The 19,641-nt window shown below is 34.2% G+C and overlaps 1 protein-coding gene across 1 annotated transcript in view; it reads right to left on the bottom strand.

Annotated features, from left to right (window-relative positions):
- The window catches only part of DDX10 (DEAD-box helicase 10), a 325,417-nt gene that overhangs the window by 226,539 nt on the left and 79,237 nt on the right, over positions 1 to 19,641 (bottom strand). The window contains exon 13 of the mRNA XM_074216635.1: positions 1,504 to 1,993. Coding sequence (XP_074072736.1) covers positions 1,504 to 1,993 — 490 coding nt within the window. The remainder of the gene's footprint in view (positions 1 to 1,503; positions 1,994 to 19,641) is intronic.

The raw sequence follows: 19,641 nt of genomic DNA, 5'->3' as shown, positions 1-19,641 counted from the left end.
GACCTTGGGCAAGTCACTTAACCCCAATTGTCTTAAATAAATAAATTTTTTAAAAAAGAACCAGAATGATAATATAACCAATGATTATAAAAAGTAAACAAAACCAATAGAAAGTAGAGGAATACTGTGCCATACTAATGACCACCTTGGTCCTAGAGAAGACATGAAGAAATAAATGTGCTTCCCATCTTTCCATAGAGAAGTAGAAGGAGAACTATGGGTACAGGATCTTATATACAAAGGCAATGTCTTGCTTGATTTGGTTTAACAGGGTTTTTCTTTGTTTTAGGGAAAGGTTCTCTGAGAAATGAATATATCTGGAAATTGCTGTAATACAAAAACAAAAGGTATCAAAATTTTTAAAAATCAAATGGGTGTTCCCATTATTTGATAGTTTTAATACATAATTACTCACAACCACTCAGATTCAAAATGATTTTATAGGATGAAGATGAAATATCTTTTTGGGGTTTTTTATTTTTGCAAGGCAATAGGGTTATGTGACTTGCCCAAGGTCACATAGCTAGAATTTTTAAGTGTCTGAGGCTGGATTTGAACTCAAGATCATCCTGACTCCAGGGCTGGTGCTCTATGCACTATGCCACCTAGCTGCCACAAAGATGAACCATCTTAAAAAATATTCATTTTAAAATTATTAACTAGTGGAATTCAATGCAAATCTAAAGCAAAAAAATTTTGCTACAAATTTGCCTAATGTCAACTTAACTGCTGGGATCATTAAACTACTTAATTTGTTATATATAGAGAGCATTTATAAGTCCTTATTTAGTAAAGAAATAGCATTCAAGAAAAATATAAGCTGAAAAGTGATCTAAGGTTTCACATAATTCCCAAGGAATTATACAATCTAAAATTTACTAATCTCAAAAGTCCAATAAAGACTGCACAAATAATAAAAGAGTGCCTTCCTGTCTCAAAACATTTCTGTTACAAGAATACTTAAGAAGAAACCTATACAAAGGGGTACATCGTCAGAAATACAAGATTTACATCAATGCTTTTAATAAAGCTTTACAAGTATCCCCTTTCTAACTTACTGCCTTAGTGCCCAACTGCAAAGATCTCATCAAAACTATAATATATGACATAAAAAAAGGATTACATTATTACAATGAACATTTGTAATGATTTTAATTAGGAGATGGGGTAGCATGAATTACAAAAGGACCTAATACCATAAAGCTTGGAACCCCATCAACTTACTCAACGCTTTGATCATGACTTTAGGTACTTGTGAGACATTAATTGAAAATCATTAAATGAAAAGTGATTAAAGTTTTCAAGTCTCATTCAACTTCCAAAGTTATGAAAACTAAAATGACTCCTCAATCTCCACTGGGAAGGATTCATTTGAATCCTTACTTTTCCAAAGATTCTGAAATGAAGTTAGTTAATATGCAATTATTTATGAAATGCCTACTAAGAACCCAGAATATAAAACTGAAAAAGAATACAGCAACCACCCTTTGGAAAGAAACTTACCTGTACTGTGGATTCTTTAAGGTCTAATCCAAATACATTATGTCGTTTGACTCTAAAGAAGTCAGCATCAAGACCATCCTCATCCTCTTCATCTCCTAAACTCTGTACTGACATCACTTTGTCTTTGGAAGTCTCACTAGTATCTAGAAGAGCATGCATTTCAAATTCCTTGACTTTTTTGACTTTCTCCTCCCTAACCTCATCTTCTTCCACTTCTTTCCCTTTACCTTCATTCTCTTCTTTACCAATATTTGGTAGTTTCTCTTTGTTCTTCTCTTCAGTTCTCTTCTCTCCTTTCTGGAGGATAGACATTTTCTCATTGAAATATGCTCTAAATTCCTCCACTTCATCATTAGTGAGGGAAGAAGCAATAGATCCTTTTTCATCTTTGCTCTGATCATCTGTTTTGTTGATCACTGATTCTTTAGTCATCTGTTTCTGTAATCTCTGAAGAAATCTCACTCGTGGTGCTACAGCCAGGCCAAGGGAACTGAATTATAAAAAAAGAAAATGGAAAAAAATCATTAATATTTAAGAGTTGAAATAGTTTTAATATATAAACAGTAATTTAAACAGAAGCAAATTAATATAAAAGAGCAATTAAATTGTTAAGCTTACTCTAAAAATCAAACAATCATATAACTATAGGTTATAATGATGACAATTGTAGAGATGATGAAAAATAAATATTTGACTGAACACCTCTATATAAACATATACTCTTACAACTATCAAAGGCTAAAGTTTCTAGATAAAGAAAACAGAACTGGCCGGCTAGGTGGTGCAGTGGATAGAGCACTGGCTTTGGTGTCAGGAGTACCTGGGTTCAAATCCAGCCTCAGAAACTTAATAATTACCTAGTTGTGTGCCCTTAGGCAAGCCACTTAACTCCATTTGCCTTGCAAAAATCTAAAAAAAAAAAAAAAAAAAAAACAGAAAAAATGCAAAGCAAATATTATGTCAATTAATGTTTTGTTGGTAAGATTTGATTCAATGATAAATTCTATTCAACAAACGTGTGCAGAGTGAAAGTACTTCTAATTCTGAACCAGGGCTTAAATGGAAGGATAATACAAGGAAGATTAAAGTGAACAATCAAAGTCCATGACTTTACACCAAATTCAAAGATATATACTAAATGGATTTGTAACCTTAAAATTAGAAGTCAAACTAAATAAAAATAGAAAGACAGATCATATATTTCTTACAACTATGGACAGGAGATATAATTTTAAACAAATAAAAAACATTCAATTATAAAAGATAAAGTAGATCACTTTGATTACACAAACTAGAAAAGCTTCTGTACTGACAAAATCAATGTTTCAAAGATAAAAAAAGGAAGAGGTCAAATGCAAAAATTGTCTTAACAAATTTCCTTCAGAATCTGGAATTCAAAATATATGAAAGATAGATATATATAGATAGATGGATGGAAATATAGATATACAAATATAGCTACAGATATAAATATGATCATCCTCCCATAGATCAATGATCAAAGGAAACAATTCTCAAAGGAATTACAAAGAAAGACAACCACATGAAAGAAAGCTACAAATCACTAATAATAAGTGCAATGAAAATCAAAATAACCCTGAGGTTTTATCACGCAGCCAGGAAAATGAAAAAATATGAGAATCGTAAATATTGAAGGGATTGTGGGAAGCAGGGAAGTTTTTGCAAGGAAATGGGGTTAAGTGGCTTACCCACAGCCACACAGCTAGGTATTTATTAAGTGTCTGAGGCTGGATTTGAACCCAGGTACTCCTGACTCCAGGGCCAGTGCTCTATCCACAGCACCACCTAGCCGCCCCTTACTATGGGTAAATCTAAGGATCAGCACAACCATTTTAGAAAGCAATTTAGACTTCTGCAAATAAAGTGATAAAATATCTTTTGAATCAGAGATTATTCTATTAATTTTACAATATGGATAAAAAGCCCCCATTTAACAATACCATTTTATGATAACAAATAACAATAAAGATGTCCATTGATTACAGAATGGCTAAACAAGTTGTGGTACATTAATACAATGGAATATTACTTTAAGAAATGATGAATGAGATATAGAGAAACATAAAAAAATCCATATAAACTAGTGCAAAGAGAAGTAAGCGAATATAAGAAAATAGATACAATCACAACAATTTAAAGGAAAAAGAGCAACCACATATATAGACACAAAATGAAAAAAAGTTATTAAAAATTGAGCATAAAATAAGCCTCAAGAATCTCTAAATAACTGCCGATGGATTCTTTGACATGCCATGCCAATGACCTACATGAACATCATGGCACACACTTTGACAGTAAGGGCTGTTTCTGCCTAATTCATGTTTCTTAAGTATGTCCTGAGAATCAAAATATTAGAAAAGTGACATGTGAATTAACAAGGTATTAATTAATGTACCATATTTATTATAGATTTCTAAAAGAAATGATAAGGTCCAAACTGAAAAAAAAACCATTTTTTTTCCTCTCCTAGCTACAGAAGTCATAGCTTTGTTACTAATAATCAAAATTCTAACCAAAAAAAAAAAAATCTCTCTTCATTGACTTAAGTATGGTTTCTTTTTTGCAAATCTGTATCAGCACCTGTTTTGTCTAAGTAACTTTTGAAAGACAAAGAGAAATATTATTATTTGGACATCTATGGTTTCAAATTTGCATGATTCCAAACAAACTTCCATGCATACATCTAAAAATGAAGATAAAAGCACAAGGCAATTTGACAAAGGAGAGTCAGGACAATTGGACTCAAATGACTCCTCAGAAGACCACCAATGACTACATGGGATCATGGTCAAGTAATCAAATTATGAAAACTGATTTTCTCTCCTGTAAAATGGGCAAAATAATTGCACTATCTACAGAGAATTTATTGTGATGAAAGACATTTAAAAATATTAAACTTCAGATGGTGGAAAGAAGCTAAGAAGGTGCCAGAGCTTTTCCCAATCTCCTTCTTAATGAAGTCTCTGAACAAACCTTAAATCAACATAACCCACAAAAAAGACAGAATGAAACAACTCTTCACCTCAAGAAATCTTGAGGAACTGCAGGAAAGGTCTGTCTTACATAGGTAAAAGGGAAGAGCAATGCAGAATAGAAGGGGAAACTGGTAAGCCAGAGGGAGGTTCTTAGGCACAGTGCAGCTTAATAACAAAAACACCTAAGTCGAGGCTTAGCAGGCCAACAGTGAGGGCCCAAACCCAGCAGAGAAGGCATATTTAGAGTCCAGGAAACACTGGTAAAACAAGGTGGAAGGAGTCAGCTACCCTTGTCCAGGAAGCAAGCTGCAAGCCCCTGGGACCCTAATGTGAAAAGCCTGAAACAGATCCCCAGCCTCCCAGATGAAAAAGTTTGGGACTATACCAAGTTTGGGACTATACCCCAGAAGCAGACCTCAAAGTTTAAAATAAGCAAAAAAACAAAAAGAACCCTACCCAAAGAAAGTACTATGGTGACCAGGGAGAACCAAAAAACATCTCAAAAGAGGAAACCAGTGATAAAAAGGCTACATATCTTATGAACTGGTCTCAAATGCAAAAAAGTCCTCTTGGAAGAGGTCAAAAAGTATTTTAAAAACCAAAGAGAGGAAGAAGAAGAATTGAGAAAAGAAATGAGACTCAAGCAGGAGAATTATGAAAAACTGGAAAAGGAAACAAAAATTGACTAAAGAAAAAAATACCTTTAAAAGTAGAATTGGCTAAATGGAAAAAGAAAACATATCTTTCAAAAGTAAAACTGACCAACTGGAAAAGTAAATACAAAAGATAACTGAAGAAATTAAATCCTTAAAAAATTAAAAAAATTAGAAAAAAAAGGAGAAATTATTGACTCTATGAGATATCAAGAATCCATTAAAAAAAGCCTGGAAAAAATAAAAGAAAATATAATATAACTCTTAGGAAAAATGACCAATCTGGAAAAGAGATTCATATTCAGGAGAGATCATTTAAGAATTTTAAGCCAACCAGAAAGCCATGATCAAAAAAGAGCCTGGACAATATCCTTCAGGAAAATATCGAGGAAAACTGACTTCAAATCCAAGAACAGGAAGATAAAATAGTCCCTGAAAGAATCCCCTGGGGCAGCTAGGTGGCACAGTGAACAGAGCACTGGCCCTGGTTTTAGGAAGACCTGAGTTCAAATTCAGCCTCAGACACTTAACAATTGCTTAGCTGTGTGCCCTTGAGCAAGTCACACTTAACCCCATGGCTTTAAGTAAAAAAAAAAAAAAAAGAAAAAAAAAAGAATCCCCCAGTCATCTCCAGAAAGACATCCCAAAATAAAAACTCCAAGGAATATTAGAATCAAATTTTAGAATTATCAGTTAAAGGATAAGCTTCCAAATAAGCTTCCAAAAAAAAAATTCAAATTTTAAGGACTTAACTTCAACATTAAAGGATTGGAGGATCTACAGTATAATATTCTGGAGGGAAAAGAACTGATTACAACTAAGAATCAACTACCCTGCAAAATTCAGCATATTCTTTTGGGGGGGGAAAAAGATAAGGAATTTTTCAAATTTACCTGAATAAAGAGACCAGAATTGATCAGAAAATTTTATCTTCAAATACAATAAACATAAGAGACACATAAAAAAGTAAATGGAAAGGAAAAATTGTTAGTCAATTAGACTAAACAATGTACATCCCATCACAGGAAGATAATAGAGAATTGTACTCATATCAGGACAGGTATAGGAAGATAATACTTGAGAATTGTACTTCTATGAGAATTGTACTCCTATCAGGATAGGTGAAAGAAGAATGCTTAGATGGGGTGGATATAAGAAAGGAATAAAACAATTAAGACATTAAAAACAAAGGATTAAACTGAGAGAGGGCAGAGGCAGAAGAGGCACAAAAGACCTATTATAGTTGAAAGAAGAGAGGGTATGAGCATTGAGAATCTTAATCAAAAGATTTGCCGCAAAAGAGAGAATAAAATACATTTCCACTTGGATTTAGAAATTTATCCTACACTAGAGAGAAGTAAGAGGGGAAAGGGGCAAGAAAGGGGAAGGAGGAGTTGATAGAAGGGAGGAAGGGAAGAAGTAATGGATAAACTAATAGGGGAAAGGGAGAAGAGGGGACTGACTGAGATAGCCAGTGGCAAAAGCAAAACATTGGTGATGAGGGTTAAGGAGAAGGGAGAAAGAAACCTATGAACATAAGGAAGATAGGATGGAGAGAAATACAGAGTTAAGCATAACTGCAATTGTGAATGGGATAAACTGCCCCATAAAACAAAAGTGGATAACACAGTGTATCAAAAAAAAAAAAGAATCCTACAATATGCTGTTTAAAAAAAATCACATTTGAAGCAAAAAGATTTACACAGAGTAAAAACAAAAGGCTGAAGCAGAATTTTTATGATTAGGCTGAAGTAAAACAAAGGAGGGGTAATAATCTCAGACAAAGCAAAAGCAAAAACAGCCTAATTAAAGGATAAGGAAGGAACCTACATCTTGCTAAAAGGCACCATAGGCAATGAAATAATAGTACTAAAAATATATATACAACAATTGGTACAGCATCCAAATTCTTAAGAAAAGTTGAGTAAATTATAGGAAGTAATAGACAGCACAACAATAGTAGAAGGGGACTTAAACTTAATTCTCTCAGAATTAGATAAATCAAACCACAAAATAAATAATAAGCTAAGAATATGAAGAGAGATCTGGAGAAAACTGCATCAAGATTAAAAAGGAACAAATTTTTTTTCAGTGTTGCATGGCACCTACACAAAAATGACCTTGTATTACAGTCAAATGCAGAAAAGCAGGAATATAAAAAGTATCCTTGGCAGATCATGACACAACAAAAAATTACATGTAATACAGGGCTATGGAAAGACAGAATAAAATTTGTGAGATGAAGTCAAAGCTCCAGCCAAATTTCTATCAGGGGAATTTTATACCACTAAATGCATACATGAATAAAATAGAAAAAAAGGAGATAAATAAATTGGGCATGCAACTAAAAATTCTTGGAAAAGAACAAATTAAAAATCTCCAATTACATACCAAACCAGAAATTCTGGAATTCAAAGTAATGAAATTTAAAGTAAGAAAATTATTGCATTAATAAAATTAAAAGCTAATTTTATCAAAATGACATAAAATAGATAAAACTTTTGGTTAATTTGATTAAAAAATGAAAAACCAATTACCAGCATCAAAAATAACAAGGATAAACATCACAATGCCAAGAAGGGAGAAATTAAATTAATGATTTGGAGCTATTTTGCCCAACTGTATGCTAATAAATCTGACAATAAGTGGAAATGGATGAATATTTACAAAAATATGAACTGCCCAGATTAACAGAAGAATAAATAAAATATTAAATAACCCCATTTCAGAAAAAGAAATTGAACAAGTCATCAATCAACTCCCAAAGAAAAAAATTCTCAGGGCAAAATGAATTCTAACAAACATTAAAAGAACACTTAATTCCAATTCTATTATAAACTATCTGAAAAAAAAAAGATGAAGAAAGAGTTGTGTCAAATACCTTTTATGAAAGCAATATGATGTTCATATCTAAAGCAGGAAATGCCAAAATAGAGAAAGAAAATAACTGACCAATTTCCTTAATGAATATTGATGCAAAAATATTAGAATATTAGTAAAGAGATTACAGCACGTTATCACAAGTTATCACTAGGGTAATATATTCTGATCAGGTACGATTTATACCAGGAATATAGAGATGGTTAAATATTAGGGAAAAAAATCTGTATACCTGACCACATCAATAACAAAATTAAAAGAAATCATGATTACCTCAATAAATGTTGGAAAAACTTTTTGACAAGATAGGGACCTGTTCCTATTAAAAAACACTAGTAAGAATAAATGGAATTTTCCTTAAAATGATAAAGATCATCTATCTATATCTAAAATCATCATCAAGCATTATCCATAATGGGGATAAGCTGGAAGCATTTTCAAAAAAAATCAGGGGTGAAACAAGGATGCCTATTACCACCACTATTATTCGATAATGTATTAGAAATGCTAGGTTTAGGGGGCGGTTAGGTGGCACAGTGGATAAAGCACTGGCCTTGGAGTCAGGAGTACCTGAGTTCAAATCCGGCCTCAGACACTTAATAATTACCTAGCTGTGTGGCCTTGGGCAAGCCGCTTAACACCCCCATTGCCTTGCAAAAAAAAAAAAAAACTAAAAAAAAGAAATGCTAGGTTTAGCAAAGAGAAGGAAAAGAAAATGAAGGAATTAGAACAGGCAATAAAGAAACAAAACTCTCACTCTTTGCAGATGGTATGATGGGAAATTTAGGGAATCTTAGAAAATCAAATTAAAAAACTATTTGAAACAATTAACAACTTTGGCAAAGTTGCAGGATATAAAATAAACCAGCATAAATCAACATTTCTATATATTACCAACAAAGCACAACAAGAAAAAGAGAAACTCCACTTAAAATTAACTATGGAAAACAAAAAATACTAACTGCCAGGACAAACCCACAAACTACATAAACACTTTTCACACAAATAAAGTCAATGCAAAACAACTGGGAAAATGTCAATTGCTTAAGGGTATGCCACTCTAATATATTAAAAATGACAACTCTACCTACATTAAATTACTGATTCAGTGCCAAATCAGTCAAACCAGCAAAAATTTATTTTATAGAGCTAGAAAAAATAGCAACAAAATTCATCTGGAAGAATAAAAGGTGAAAAATATCAAAGGAATGAATGTAAAGAAAAATGCAAAGAAAAGTGACTTAAGTCATACTAGATCTAAAACTATTATTGTAAAGAGGCAATCATCAAAACTGTCTGAACTGGCTAAGAAATTGAGTGATGTAACAGAGAAATATATTAGGTACAAAAGAAAAAAGTAGTAAATACAAAAGTAATCAATTATTTGATTAAACCCAACAACTCTAGCTTCTGGAATAAGAATTCACTATTTGACAAAAATTACTGGGAAAACTGGAAAATAGTATGGCAGAAACTAGGCATAAACTATCTCAAACTCTATACAAAGATATGGTCCAAATGGGTACAAAATTTAGACTTAAAGAGGGATAGCATAAGAAGAACAAGTAATAATTTATCTGTCAGATATGTGGAGAGATGACTCTGACGAAAGAAGAGACAGAGAACATTATAAACTGCAAAATCAATAATTTTCATTACATTAAATTAAAAAATTTTGATCACATTAAAACAAAACAATTGCAAATAAGATTAGAAGGAATGCAGAAAATTGGAAAGCAATTTTCACAGCAAGTGCTTCTGATCAGGGACTCATTTCTAAAATATACAGAAAACTGAGTCAAATTTGTAAGAATAAAATCATTCCCCAATTGATAAATGATCAAAGGAAATGAACAGAAAGCTTTCACATGTAGAAATTAAAGCTACCTATGGTCATGAAAAATTGCTACAAATATTATTGATTAGAGAAATGCAAATTAAACAACACTGAGATACCACCTCACACAACACAAAAATGACAAAAGGATGATAATGTTGGAAAGGATGTGGAAAAACCGGGACATTAATGTACTGCTGGTGGCATTGCAAACTGATTCAATCATTGTGGACAGTAATTTGGAATTATGCCCAAAGAGCAATGAAATTATGCAAAATCTTTGATCAATCAATATCACTTCTAGGTCTATATCTCAAAAAGATCATAAAAGGGGGGGGAACCTACCTGTACATTTTTGTAGAGGCAAAGAAATGAAAATTGAGGAGATACCCATCAATTGAGGAATGGCTGAACAAATTGTGGTACTTAAATGTTATAGAGTACTATTCCTCAATGAAAAATTATGAGCAGTTAGACATCAGAAAAACTTGGAAACACATGAATTGATGCTTAGTACCCAAGCAATTTCTGAGTTAAAGCCCTAAGTTACAGAACATGTAATCTGTATTGACAGAGGGAAGGTCTTATCAGGTCTTCTTAACAAATGAATTAACAGAATGGATCCAAAAAAATGTCTTATATAAATAAAACATTTACAAATCAAAATATTATGATGCAAGACAAATAAAAGTTCATATATGAAGGATAAATTATTCAAGAACAGAAAGAGTCAGAAAGTTTCATGGGAGAAACTTTGTACTAAATAGAGGTTACCTGAGACCAGGTATTTCTAATCACCAAAGTAAATCAAAAAACAAAATAATAGGGAATGCAACTTGATATAAACTGCTTCATAGATAAAAATGAAATAGATTAACTCACATTCCAAAAATATTTATAGCATCTCTTGTAGTGGCAAAGATCTGGAAATGAAGTTCCTTTCAAACAGGGAAGGGCAGAAAAAATAATGAAATATAAATGTAATATATTATTATTATTTTGCTATTGCAAAAAAGAAGAGAAAGCCAAGAAGACTTTCCTAACTTTTGGAGGAAGTGATGCAGAATAAGTGAGCAAAACCATAAAAAATTTCTACATTAACAAAACACTGTAAAATTTTTAATGTCTTAATAATTCTGATCAATACAATAACATCATGATTCTAGAGAACTAATGATGAAGCATGTCCACCTCTCGATAAAGAAGTGATAGACTCAGGGTACAAAACGAGACATAGACATCTTAACAAATATTGCAAAAGCAGACAACTTTAAAGTCTAAGAATTTTGAAAACTACAATGCCTCATCATGATTCCAGAGTAACAATGATGAAATATGCTTACCAGTTGATAGAGAGGGTGATAGATTTTAAGGTGCAGAATGACACACCTACAGTTGTAACCTCTGTATGATCATAAGGAAATTTACTCTACTGGACTATACATATATTGTATAAGTGTTTTGTTTTTCTTTTTTTTTTCTTTGTTCTTTTGAAGGGAGAAGAGATGATTTGGGGAGAAGGGAAAAAAGATATCACTAGGATATATCAAACAAAAAAGAACAAAGAACAAAGGACCACTGACATTTTTAAATGCAAAGTAAAGAATGGAGAAAATGTGAAAGTTGTACATGAGAGACATACAGTTTCATGTATAATCTTTTTTTCTGTTCTATTTTGCATACAGGAGCATTCATTTTTATTTGGTGTTAAATGAATAAGTTGCAGGGTACTAAAGATAAAAAAGTTTAACTTGTATATTAGTCATACTACAAAATAGTATTATAATGGCCTATAATTTCTGCTACCTCGACTTTGACAAAATAAGAACAAGTATTTCAGTGATGACAGTGACCACACTAAGAACTATGCATACTAAACATGTGAAAGGGAATCAAGAAGTATTTTGGGATAATTAAGTTTTGAATATGGTCCATGATCTCAAGAAAATTACAGTTCAAGGAGAATAAACTAAGGAAGGACAAAGTTATTCAGAACAATTAAGTACCAAACTACATCATAATTAGTACATCAGCAAACTGAACAATGCATTAATGTAGTCAAGGAAGACTTCCTGGATAAGAGAGAAAGAGAGCAAGTTTAAAGAAAATATAGAAATCGCTCAAAATTCACATGCTATTAGAACTGAGGGGCTCTAGAAAATTAGTTAACAACCACCTTCCTCTTCCTCCACTTTTTTAATAAATACTACCCTCCCTATATAAATACTTCAAATTGAAAAAGCTTTGAAGAGCTAGGTTCTCTGATCATTATAATATGGTAATGTCTATAATTCTAACTTTAAACCAGCAAGGGATTCATGTTTCAGGTAATATATACACTAGATGACCACTGATATCACTGTAAGATTCCACGAATGTGGAAAAATAATCAATACACACAACCAGGGTATTTAAATGGAAAGTAACACCTATTGTCTTAGCACACACAGTTCTCTCCAAATTTACTAATGATCTTGAGTTACCAAATCCAATGACCTTTTCTCAATCTTCATTCTTCTTCTTGACCTTTCTCAGTTTTTGACACTGCTACTTGCTCTTTGCCCGCTTGATAGGCTCTTCTCTCTAGGTTTCCAGGATACCATTCTCTCCCGATTTTCTACTTACCTATCTTCTTTGTTTCCACTATTAAATTCTCATCCAGATTATACCCTCAAACAATATAGAAGTTATAAAGGGTTTTTGTCTTGAATCCTCTCTTTTTTCCTCTATAATACTTTACTTGGTGATTTCATCAGTTCCAATTACCACCTCTATGTTGATTATTCTCAAATCCACCTTTCCTTTATTTAAACTCTGCTAAATTCCATTTCCACATCTCCAAATACCTTTCAAATAGCTCAAAATGGATGTTAAGTAGACATCTTAAACTCAACATGTGCAAAACAAAACACATTCTATTTCTTCCTAAACCCTCACTTCATCCTAACTTCACTGTTACTGTAGAGGGCAATACCATCTTGGTCCCTAAGGCTCAACACTTCAGGGTCACCCTGGATACATAATTGTTTCTCGTCCCCATTTCCAATCTGTTGAAAAAGATTTGTCAATTTCAGCTCTGCAATATCTCTACTCTGGTACAAGCCATGATCAACTCGAACCCAGACCACTGCTGTAGCCTGCAGGTGGGTCTGCCTGCCTCAAGTCTCACCTGATTCTAATCCATTCTCCATTCAGTCATTGAAGTGATTTTCCTAAACCAGTTTGCCCATTTCATATACACTCCCTTGACTCAAACTCCAATGGCTCCCTATTACCTCCAGGAACAAATACAAAATGCTATTTGGCATTCAAAGATCTTTATAGCCTACTCTCTTCCTATCTGTCCAGTATTGTAGTATCTTATTCCCTGACACGTCCTCTACAACCCAATAACATTGGTCTCCTTAGTCACAGACAAGACACTCCATCTACTAGCTCCAGGAATTCTCTCAGGAAACTGTCCCCCATAACTGGTACACTCTCCCTTCTCTACTCCAACCAATGGCCTCCCTCACTTCTTTTAAATTCCAATTAAAATCACAAATTTTACTGGAAGCCTTCACCAACTCCTTAATTCTAGTGTCTTTCTTCTGTTAATTACTTCATATTTATACTCAATATAGTTTACTGGGTTTATACTTGTTTGCATGTGGTCTTCCCAATTAGACTATAAGTTCCCTGAGGGCAGGCATTTCTTTTTTTGCCTTTTTTGCATCTCCAGTCCTTAGCATAGTGCCTAGCACATAATATGAACTTTATAGATGTTTACTGTTTGATAACAGAATGCTTGATAACTAAATTCAGAAATGAGAAAGCAGTTTCAATTTTCTATTTGTTAAAATAAGAATGCAAAATCTAAACTCATTCCCCTACCCAATCAATTTTAAATATACTGATTTGGACGAGAGAATTGGAGAGAATCCATTTACTGTGGATACAGCCACAGAAATGGTAAATGCACATTACTGTCTTCCCCAAAATAGCCTGGCTGACCTCATTTTAGAACAAATCTATAATATCTTGTTCTTAATAGCAATTCTTATCACAAAAGGCAAGAAAGTAAGCTGCCAAAATATCCTTGTTTTCACCTCCACTGATGGTTAAGCTATAGAATTTCTCATCTTAGGTAAGAGCTAACAGCTTTCATATGGCTCACAATGAGTTAGAAGTAAAACCTTAAATTCTTATTAGTAGGCATACTATGAAAAACTACTCTAACTTCTCAAACTTGTTTTTAGATTATGTAAAAGGATATATACAAAGTAGTGAGGAAACAAAGGCAGAGAAGGGGAAGAAAAATAAAGTAGTCTTGTTTATTACTATTTAGTCATGTGAGAAAATCCAAGAACCAAAATAGTAAAGAAGACAAAATTAATAAGGGGAAAATGCTATTTTTTGATAAAATTGTCATACAAGTACACTCTAGGTCACTGGGACAGAAGAAGCAGACAAGGAGTTTAAGAAATATCAAAGTCTATTATCAAGGTATGGCAGGATGGTGATAGGATTCCAGTGATATGGATATCTGCTTCCCCTTTCTCCAAAAAAGACAGTAAATAGCCTCTTGGCTTGCCTCAATAATTCACTTTTCAAAAAAGTAGAGAAAGTAGCAATTTAAATTTGATTCTGGTCAAAAAAGAAAAACAGAAACTTAGCTACTAAACTAGAAATTTTGAAAATCATGGATTGAAGTCAAGTAGTTTGATCCTGGTTTTCTTGACAAAGTTACTGAAGTGGTTTGAAATTTCCTTTTTCTAGCACATTTTTTAGCTGAGAAAACTTAAGGCAAATAAGGATTTTCTGGAATTTGCTAAGGGTCATCATACAGCTACTAAGTATCTGAGACCAGATTTGAATCCTGACTCCAAGTTTGACATTCTATCCCCATGTCACCTAACTGCTCATAGAAGTCAAGACTCAACTTCAATATTAATATTAAAAAAAACTGAGATATAGTTTGACATATATACTTAAAGAGAATATATCTAAAGGGATTCAGATAAAGGAAAAGAAGACCTGTTATAACAAAATAAAATAAAACATAAAATAAAAAATATAAATGATAGGCTCAAAATAAGAAAACAATTTATCTAACAATTATAGTTATTATATTGTTGAATGGACTGACTTGACATGAAGATGTCAAGAAGAAACTGGATAACCATTTGCTGTAAATGCCATATAATTAATTATTGTATAAGTACAGGTTTTACTACTACTACTACTACTACTACTACTACTACTACTACTACTACTACTACTACTACTACACACACACAAACACACCTACACATCAATACATGTGTGTGCATATATTTATATACACATATACCATATATATGCATATACATATACACACATGTAGATATATATGTAAATGTATTTATACACATACACAGAGACTTTGTGATCCTTTGAAGCTACAGGATTCTTTGATCTAGTGTATGATTACAGAAAGATAAAGACTCAGGCAGTCTTGATCCATGATATTCATAATGCTCAGCTCTGACAATACCCTAGTGGCAGCCAAAGTATCCTACAATTCATATCTTTTAGATTCTCCAATACATCTCCCAAGACAACTCTTCTAAAATACCACAACCTAATTGAAATTCCATGCTCCCTTTACTATATAAAGTGGGAGGTTAGGATGACTCCTTCTCCTCCATTCTCATTGCTTTTACCCTAATCTAAATCCGCATTTATGACCTTGTATACATAAATGTTTTATTTATCCCTCTCTAATCCATTGCTCCTACAACTGTCAAAATAAAGTGCAAACATGTGACTATATTAGTCTAGCACACAAAATTCTTCAGAATAAATCTCATAACTACCAGAAGACAGCAGGGTGCAATGAAAAGAACAAAGCATCTATACTCAAAATTCCTGAATTCCAATCCTAGCTCTAATATTTGCTGCCATATCATCTTGAGTAAATCACTCTATCTCCCTAAGCTTCATTTTCTCATCTATAAAATGAGAACTTTGAGGTAGATGATCCCTATGGTCCTAATCAGCACTAAAATCTATGATCTCAGAAGCAAGCAGCTTCAGGAAAAAGGAGTCAACAATAAAAAGTCAAAAAACAATCCCCACTATCTTTCACTCCCACACACTGGAGAAAAGCAAGAGACTTAACATCATCAATATCTAAAGACAACCCAGAGAATAGAAACAGGTCTTCATTTTAATGAGCTATATGAGCTGAAAGGTTCAAGGAGAGCAAGGACTGGACAGGTTTAGAAAACAGTAGCCAACTTAATTGAGTTGGTTGACTAATAAGCAAGATGTAGAAAATTCAAGGATGAAAGCTGGCAGACTTACTTAAGTCAACAGAAAAGAAAAGGAGAACCCAACAGCAATTATTCCAAATTCTATTAGCAAAAAAGAAAAGACGATTATGAAGGTAGCAACTGGATATTCTACGTTAACAGAATCAGAACAAAATGAATTTGCTGACCAATATATGTTTTTATAATAAACTGATTTTATAGAACATTCAGCTGAATGCACACTATAAATATAATTATATATAATTACATATATGTATATAAATATAATTGAGAATTGGAACAAGTGCTTTTTAAGAGGAAATAGGACTTCCAGCCAAGATGGTGGAGAGAAGACAGGCACAGTTGTAAAGTCTGGGCTCAGAGGAAGGATCAGCCCCAGATAAACCAGATTAACAGCTGAATTGGAACCAGGAGTCTGAGGGCCCAAGAGCCAGACCTGCTGGATTAGTGGTGGGGCTGGATGAAAGGGGCTTGGGTCCGCAGGGAAGCAGAGGGGTTGGTGTTGGTGCTGTCCCCCTGGAGCTTGGGGACCAGGCTGGGGGGGTAGAGTTCTGGTGTAGGAGAGCTGAGGACACCAACCCTGGGCTTCTCTGGTCTGAGGAACTCTTGAGTACATGCCTCCATTGCACTGAGGCCTCTTCCCAAACAAAAGGATGCAAACTACTTCTGCCTCAGGCCCAGGTGTGTGAGCAGAGGAACCAGCCCAGCAGAGGAATGACCTCAGGCCAGGATAAAGTCCACCATTGATTGAAGGCAAAAGAATTCAATGGCTCCAAATCTTCCCCTCAAGCAAAGGGAGAAGGCCTCAATCAAGGTCACAGACTCTCCAGAGAAAGCAACCAGCACCTCCTACTGGCCAGACAGAGAAACTGTATGCAGTGAGTAAAGCCTTTAGTGATCCCCAGCCAAGGTGAATCAGCCCCCTGCCAACTCAAGGTCTTAGCATAATGAAGAAGGGTCAGCAGAAAGGTGGATCCATAGAAAAATTCCTGGAAGGGAAAGACCCAAACTCAGAGAGACCTGGAACCTCTGAGGAGAATACAATCTGGTCTCCAGCACAGAAAGACTTCCTTGAAGAAATAAGGAAGGAGCTTAAAAATTTGGGAGAGACAATTCCTTGCAACAAGAAAACAAAACCTTAGAAAGTACAATTGGCCAAACACAAAAGGAGAATAAATCTCGCAGATCCTCAAATGAGCAAATGCAAAAAGAAATTAATTCTCTCAAAACCTCAATTGGTCAAATGGAAAGCTCTTTCAAAAGTAGAACTGACCAATTAGAAAAGGAATTGCAAAAGGTTTATGAAGAAAACTCCTCCCCCCAAAAAAGAACGGAGTCTACAGAAACTAATGACTCCATGAGACAGCAAGAATCAGTTAAACAAAATCAAAAAATAGAAAAAATAGAAGCAAATGTAAAATACCTCATCAACAAAACCACTGACCTTGAGAATAGATAGAGGAGGGGCAACCTGAAAATTATAGGACTTCCTGAAAACATTGAAGACAAAAAAAAGCCTGTACTTAATATTACAGGATCTAGTGATGGAAAACTGCCCTGATATCATGGAATCAGAGGGCAGAGTAGGTATTGAAAGAGTACCTTGATCCCCACCAGAAAAAGATCCTAAAATGAAAACACCAAGGAATGTTGGGGCCAAACTGCAGAACTATCAGATAAAAGAGAAAATCCTGCAAGCAGACAGAAAGAAACAATTTAAATATCAAGGAGCCACAGTAAGGATCACGCAGGACCTGGCTGCATCAACTTTAAGGGATTGAAGGGCCTAGAACGAGATATTTCGAAGAGCACGGGAGCTTGGAATGCAGCCAAGAATCTACTTTCCTGCAAAGCTGAGCCTTCTCCTCCAGGGAAAAAGATGGACATTTGACGAAATGGAAGAATTCCAAAAATTTCTCATGAAAAGACCAGAGCTAAACAGAAAATTTGGACATGAAACAGGAGGTTCAAGAGACATGAAAAGATAAAAGGGGGGGGGGGGGGGGGCGGTAAAAGGGGGAAAAAAATGAAATCCAGTAAGTTGAAACTGGCTATATCCCAGCATGGGAGAAAAAAAAAAGATTCTCATAAATCTTGAGGAATGTAACTCTAACAGAGAGAATACACCTATCCAAAAATGATGGACATTCATGACCTATCCATGAGACTGCTATCTAATGGGATGTAACTGGCTTTCACCCCACTTGGGAGAAAGACTAATAACTCTCAGGAATTTTGACTCTATTCAATAGAATATACTGAACTAAAAGGGACAGACACTCAGAATTTTCTATGACTTAGATAGAATAATCTAAAAAAAAAAAGCACTATCGCCCTAAAAAGGGGGACAGGAAAGAGACGGGAGGAGGGAGGGGATTGAATGGGGCAAATCTCATTACACTAAGAGGTACAAAACACCTATGGTAATAGAGGGGAAGAAGGGAGCAGAGGAGAAACACCTGAATCTTCTTCTCATCAGACTTGGCTTAAAGTCAAGCTATACATACTCATTTAACTTATAAAACATCTAACCTTTCAAGTATTAAAAGGGGAAAAGGGGAAAAGGGGAGGGGGGATGGAGAAAGGGAAGGAGAGTGGGGGGAAATAAGGAGAAATAAAAGGAAGGGAAGGGAAAAGGGGAAAAGGGAAAGGGAAAATAAAGGGGAGGGTGTGATATAGGAGGGCAAACACACTGAAGGGGGTGGTATTCAGAAACAAAATACTGGGGAATATGGATAAAAGGGGGGAAAGGGGTAAAAATACAAACAGAGGGAAGATAGCACAGAGGGCAATAAAGAATTAGTAATCATAACCTTGAATGTGATTGGGATGAACTCTCCCTTAAAACAAAAGCAAATAGCAGAGTGGATTGAAAACCAGAATCCTACAATATGCTACTTACAAGAAACTCATTTGAAGCAGAGAGATACATATAGAGTAAAGGTAAAAAGGTTGGAGCAAAATATATTTTGCTTCAGCTGAAGTAAAAAAAAGCAGGGGTAGCAATCCTTATCTCAGACAAAGCAGCAGCAAAAATAGATAGCTTTAAAAGAGATAAGGAAGGAAACTTTATCATCCTAAAAGGTACTATAGACGATAAAGTCATTTCAATACTGAATATATATGCACCCAGTGGGACAGCACCCAAATTCTTAGAGAAAAAGCTGAAAGACCTACAGGAAGACATAGACAGAAAAACTTTACTAGTGGGAGACCTCAACCTCCCCCCATCAGATCTAGATAAATCGAATGATAAAAACAAACAAGAAAGAAATTAGGGAGGTAAATAGATTGTTAGAAAAAATTAGATATGGTAGACTTATGGAGGAAACTAAATGGGGATAGGAAGGAATATACCTTTTTCTCTGCAGTACATGGAACTTATACAAAAATTGACTATGTACTAGGACATAAAAACCTAATGATCAACTGCAGAAAGGCAGAAATAGTGAATACATCTTTCTCAGATCATAATG

The sequence above is a fragment of the Macrotis lagotis genome, chromosome 1 (assembly GCF_037893015.1).
Source record: "Macrotis lagotis isolate mMagLag1 chromosome 1, bilby.v1.9.chrom.fasta, whole genome shotgun sequence".
NCBI classification, from domain to species: Eukaryota; Metazoa; Chordata; class Mammalia; order Peramelemorphia; family Peramelidae; genus Macrotis; species Macrotis lagotis.
Note: the sequence above shows the minus strand (reverse complement) of the source record. Positions and strands in the feature narration are given on the sequence as shown.